Raw genomic sequence first — 6,000 nt, 5'->3', positions numbered from 1 at the left:
CTTGGTGCTTGAAATGGTAGGCATGCTGAACAGACCATGTCAAGAACAGGGCCTCCCTACATAACACGCACACCGAGATTCAATGTTATTCTAAGCAGTTAGTCACTTCCAAATGCCGCTGGATGCCTTTGAAACGACACTGTTGTTTCACTAATAAAAAGAGTTTGTAGCACTGCCAATTGATTGTATGTTCTTTCCTATCTGTAATATATTCTATTTCTGTCCATATTCTAACTTTGAAGAGAGTGCTGAACTTAAACAAAGAAAATGTGTGTTGTTAGCAATTAAAGAAACTACACAAGTAACAACTGCCTAAGAATTGTCCGATTGACCTAGCACCCTAACAAACCAACAAACACAGCTATGATCGCGGTCGGTGATGGTGACTGATCAGTGACAGTGCTGTAGGTGGGCAGTGTTACCTGGAGGAAGTTCTGGCTGGCTGCGATGAGGGCGAGCTGAGCGCTGGGGCTGTCGGGTTGGGACTGGCTGCCCCTCACTCCCTGGACCAGCATGGGGATCTGCTCAGCTACCCCCTGTGATGGGAGAGGAGAGTTGACATTTAGATGAATTACACAGACCCAGCCTTGGGTTTGTTTACCTTTCAGAGGTATTTATTTGAAGTGACTTTCAGTAGAGGGATGGAGACCTGTGAATGCCATTGTTGTGCACCTTTGGATTCAAAACAATAAAACAATGCCCTCAAATCGAGTGCATTAGCATCTTTTTCTGACCTATAGTTTATTTACCAACACTATGTCTGTACACTTCTAACCTAAAATGAGTATCTGCCAACACTATGTTCTGGTAACAACATGTTCTTACAAATATTTTTGTGGCTTCTTGGCAGAACCATTTTAGCTTACTTTAGCAAGCTAACAACCACATTTGTTTAAAAGTGTTATTGTGTGACCATCCATTTTCCCATAGCTAGGCAGTGAGGGGGAGGCTGCATGATAGGTGTCCTCATGTGTACCTCAAGAGGGCAGGAAGTCGCGGCTGCCACAACACTCACCTTGCAGCTCTGCACAAGCTGCTGCTGGGCCGCAGGGTTCTTATTGGACGAGGCAGCATGTTGGGCGGCGGCAATTGTTTGAGTAGCGGCGGCGGCTGCCTGCTTTGTTGCGTTCTGCAAAAACAAGAGCGGCAGATTACAATCAAACTCGCAAACTCACTCAAAATACAACTCACAACGCTTTCTTTCACACATGTGCATCTTTATAGTGCCAATGTGCTCAAGTATTTGTCCACACCAACCAAGTTTACTATAAGATCTAAAATTTAAATTGCAGTTTCAAGACAGTTGGAATTCTGGAATTCCATGTTAATTTCTTCATTGAATACCATCGTGGTCGTTAGAGGAAAAAAATAGAACACTTTACTTGCCCCACATTTTCCTGCAATTACAACAGAGTAAACGGTGTTTTCCGTGATGCATATCAAGATTTCAATGGTCACAACCGTTTAAAGGTGATTGCTTCCTCATTCCACTTTGTCTCGAGAGAGAGAGTGTGTTTGTGTGTGTGTGTGTGTGTGTGTGTGTGTGAAGGCGTATTTAAGAGGGTGTGTGTACAGTGTATGCAGACTGCTCCACTACAAAGCCCTAAATGCTCTGCAATTCAGGGCTATTTCAAATCAACCTTTACAATGAAATACCTCGAGAGTTGTCCACAATAGAAATGCTAGATCTCATCTTATCTCGAGTAAAGGAGAAGGGACTGTATTCACAGACCATCTACCTCGGCCTCTGAAACGCAGCTTCCTCCCACGCAAGCACCGCTAAACAAGTCGAGACACGCCTCTCATCCGAACGTCGCCAGTTCAGAGAAAAAGCAGCCATTTTTTGCTGATCAGCAACCCCCCCACCCCCCCAAACACACACACACCCACCCCCATCCCTGTACACACAGGCAACATGTTGTGGCCAGTTGTTCAGCATTTTGTAACTTCCCCCTAAGGCTATCCACAGCACTCACAAGAACAGTTGCATGGGTTCAACCTCCTCCGCTCTCCAGGTCTTTTTTGTATCGCTTAAAGGCCCTAAATCTGCCTTCATGACATCTGATGGAACACACACTCATGATAACCAATGCCATTTACTCCATGCTGACAGGCTCCAACAATGCCCATGTATGGAAGAGCTAAACATCCAGGGTATCGGAGAGACCCCTGTGGCTATTTAGGTTAATTACAACCTTCACAGGAGTCAGAGACCATATGAAGACAACTTTTAATTTAATAGCTGAAAACACCCAACAAGAGGTTTGCAGCATACAGGAAATGATATGTATATAAGACTGGGAGGGTCTGCATACATCACCGTGCGTTTGTTTGTGCTTCAGTGTTTGCATGTATTAGATAGAGAGATAGAGAGATAGAGAGATAGAGAGATAGAGAGATAGATAGATAGATAGATAGATAGATAGAGAGAGAGAGAGAGAGAGAGAGAGAGAGAGAGAAGTGCATGAAAAAGAAAGGCCTGTATACCTCCAGCTTGTTGATGAGTCTCTTCTTGATGGCGTTCTGGGCGGCAGCGTTGGTGGCCATGCGAAGACCCTCCGCAGCCTCACGCAGCTTCTGCTGCTGCTCCTCACTGTCAGGGTTAGCTGCAGCTCCCTGTCCACACACACACACACACACACACACACACACACACACACACACACACACCAAAATGTTCATCAGTTGACCGATATCAAATATCCATTACTTTGAGAAAGACTCAACCTCAATGCAATCAAGAACAGGTAAAGCAATGAGGAGTACTTTAAAAGGGTTTGCAATGATGTACTGTTCAATCACCCAAGTGCGTCAGTGGACCTAAAAGTGCTGGCTAGCACAGCCTGTCTTAAAAAATCTTGACAGAAAGCTTTTTCAACTATTCAAACGCTTCCCCCCTGCCGTTCTCTTTATTTTCGTCTTGGCAGCCTTTAAAGCAGAACCACTTAAAAAAACAACCCCCCACATAACCCCAATGCTGGTTCCAACCCTCAATACAGTGTCTTTGACAACCCCCCCAACATCCTTTAATGCACCCCCAACCTCCATAGGCTGCAGCAATAAATTGAGCTGCCGAAGGTAGGGGGGTGGGGGAGACAGGAGGGGGAGCCATCAGCAGCCAGACACCCCCACCCCCGCCAATAGTTCACGTCTGTCCCACAGTACCTTGGCAGCCTCCACCATCTTGGCGGTGGCATCGGCCAAGAGCTTGGCGGCCGACAGCAGCTTGCGGGAGTTCTCCAGGTCGGTCTCGCCCTCCGCGTCCGCTTTGATGGCGTTGACCAGGTCGGAGGTCGCCTGGGCCAGGATGCGGGCCTGACGCACCATCTCTCCTGTTGGGAGACAAGAAAAAGGGAAGCCATGAGTTACTGTGCTGTAAGGAGAGAGAGAGAGAGAGAGAGAGAGAGAGAGAGAGAGAGAGAGAGAGAGAGAGATGAAGAGTTTGTAAAGGAGTCATATGGGTCAAGGCTGCATGGGGTTGTCGATTTTTGGATCTGTCTAGACTCATCAGCTGGGGGGCCATTTCAAATCCTTGTGCTCTTGTTCAGAAACTCCATATAGACATTTTGTGACACGGCACACTTCATAAACTGGGATCTTCAGAATGCATTTTTATTGGAAACAGAGTTCAAGGAGAGAGAGGGGGGGGGGGGGGAGGGGGGTAGCACTTGAGAGTCATTTCGAAACAGGTTACATAATTCAGATTTTTGAAATCCTCCGGCTTGAGCCTCATCTGTCAGATGCATCACACTCACACAGCGCTGAAAAATTTGGCAGAGGGAATCAACGATGTGGTTCACCCTATTCAGACTCATCACATCCAAACAGGGCCATTTTTCACACAAGTGCACACGCACGCGCACACGCACACACACATGGTGTGAATGTTCATCTGAGACCTAAAGTTTTGCCATTTTTATATATTTCAGCCTTTATGAAATAAACTAAAGTTTCTATATTGACGAACTTAGCGGAGTCATTGTGAGTCTGAAGAATCATTCACACAATCTGGGGCGGCTGTATAACCAGAAGTTACAAACAAAGCGGAACTGCTGTGACTTTTCCTATGACATTTCCTGCTGACAATATATTTTAGAGAATGAACTAGACTTAACTTGTTGTGTCTGACCCACTCTGTTAGAGCTGCATGCTATAGTACTGAAGCTTATGACATGAAAGTATCTCTCTGAGAGAACAGCATTTTTATTCATATCTAGAAGGTAATTTTTTGTTGTTGTTTGTTTTCCATGACATGGAGTACATTGTAAAATGGCTTAAAGTGACAATAACATTGTTTGTCGCAATTGTTTCTAGGACAATATCTCACCCACCAAAATGCAGCTACTGCGACAGGTCTAGTGGCACATGTTGAATACAAAAACACACCCTGCGGTAGCGCCTTGTGGTACCTGCATCTCCCATGGAGCTGAAGATGTTCTCGGTGACGTCCAGGATGCGGTCGGTGGCCTCGCCGTGGCGTCCGATGGGCTGCCCGCCGCTGGCGTACTGCTTGATATGCTGCAGCAGCTCGTTGAGCGCCTGCGTGACGCCGGTGGCCGCGGCGCCCACCTGCCTGAGCAGCTGCTCGTCATGCGTGGCTCCCTGGGAGGCCTCCACGCAGCCCTCCACCGACTTGGCCACCAACTTGCCCGCCTCGATCAGCTGCTCCTGGCACACCGGCGAGCTGATGGTGGGGGCAACCACCTGATGGAGGAGGAGGAGGAGGAGGAGGAAGACCCGAGGTATAGAGTTGGAGAAGACAGACAGATAGATCATTGTCCATCTTCAAGGAGATTTGTTGCCACACACTACACTATACTGAGCCTCACATCTACATCCAAAACACATTAACATAATAAATACATGGTGGAGGAGATGGATATGTAGGAGGAGGGAGAGAAGGATAGGAGATATAGGACATGGGTGTTGGATAAAGGGGGGAGCAGGGAGAGAGTGGAAGGTTTAGGTAAGGGCACCAGAGGGGGATGAGGTGAAGGATGGAAGAGCAACAAGGGTGGAGGTTATAGGGTGGAGGGGGGATTCAGAGAGAGAGAGGGAGGGAGAGAGGGAGAGAGAGAGGGAGGGAGGGAGGGAGAGGGATGGGATGGGATGGGATATGGATGAGCATCTGGCCGGCCTGCGCAAGTTTGTCTGTTCACATTATCTACAGCTGACTGGACACTGAACAGACCTCTGGCTGGGTACACTTACATAGATCTAGAGGCTTCAGCCCATTTTTTTTTGGATTTTGTTCCACCTGTTAGCACTTACCGAGTTACAGTTCTGACCGTGATCCTAAAAAAATGTGGACCCATGATAGCCATGACAAATAGTAGTCTTTATGGTGCTGACCACCACCCTCAATCATGTATTTATGAGACAAATCTAGAGCTTTCTGCAGAGTCATCATCCTATGTTGGCAAGCTGAGTGATCAATGGACACTGGCAGACATTTTAATGGCCACCAAAGCCACAGAAATTAACAGCATGTCGTCTGTGTGTCGGCTCTAAGCACATTGAATGACCTCTGTGTATGAAATGTGCTATATAAATAAACTTGACTTGACTTGACTTGACTCTTACCCGGGTGCAGGCCACCAGCTGTGAGGTGGACAGGGCGCACTGGGTGGCAGCGGCGATGACTCGGTTCTGCTGGGCGGAGTCCTCGGTCTTTTGCGCCACGTTCTTGGCCTTCAGCACCAGGGCGGCGGCCGCGTTAGCCACAGCCTTGGCCAGCTGCATCAGCATATCCTGCAGGGGGAAATGCCGCACCAGCAAAGAACAACAGTTAACACCAACACATCATCTACATACGTCTCCTAATGCAGCAGGACTTTAAGGGGAGGATTAGATGAAGGTGAAAGGAAAGATTAGTCCTGTGTAATCATACATTTCTGATGTTTGTGGATTTGTGCATTATAATTATTAATTATGATGTGAATCTATATATGATTCGTTTCTTTTAAATAATCATGATTCAAGAGCATAGACTCCATCAGC

At 47.1% G+C, this 6,000-nt stretch overlaps 1 protein-coding gene across 8 annotated transcripts in view; it reads right to left on the bottom strand.

Moving 5' to 3' along the window:
* Positions 1-6,000, bottom strand: part of tln1 (talin 1) — an 86,484-nt gene that overhangs the window by 36,825 nt on the left and 43,659 nt on the right. For all 8 annotated transcript variants that reach the window (XM_042058644.1, XM_042058646.1, XM_042058647.1 and 5 more), the window contains 6 exons: positions 5,584-5,751; positions 4,410-4,704; positions 3,166-3,332; positions 2,488-2,616; positions 1,016-1,129; positions 423-536 (listed from right to left, as the gene is read on the bottom strand). In XM_042058644.1, coding sequence (XP_041914578.1) covers positions 423-536; positions 1,016-1,129; positions 2,488-2,616; positions 3,166-3,332; positions 4,410-4,704; positions 5,584-5,751 — 987 coding nt within the window. The remainder of the gene's footprint in view (positions 1-422; positions 537-1,015; positions 1,130-2,487; positions 2,617-3,165; positions 3,333-4,409; positions 4,705-5,583; positions 5,752-6,000) is intronic.

The sequence above is a fragment of the Alosa sapidissima genome, chromosome 13 (assembly GCF_018492685.1).
Source record: "Alosa sapidissima isolate fAloSap1 chromosome 13, fAloSap1.pri, whole genome shotgun sequence".
Taxonomy (NCBI): domain Eukaryota; kingdom Metazoa; phylum Chordata; class Actinopteri; order Clupeiformes; family Clupeidae; genus Alosa; species Alosa sapidissima.
This window is presented reverse-complemented; position numbering and strand designations above follow the sequence as displayed.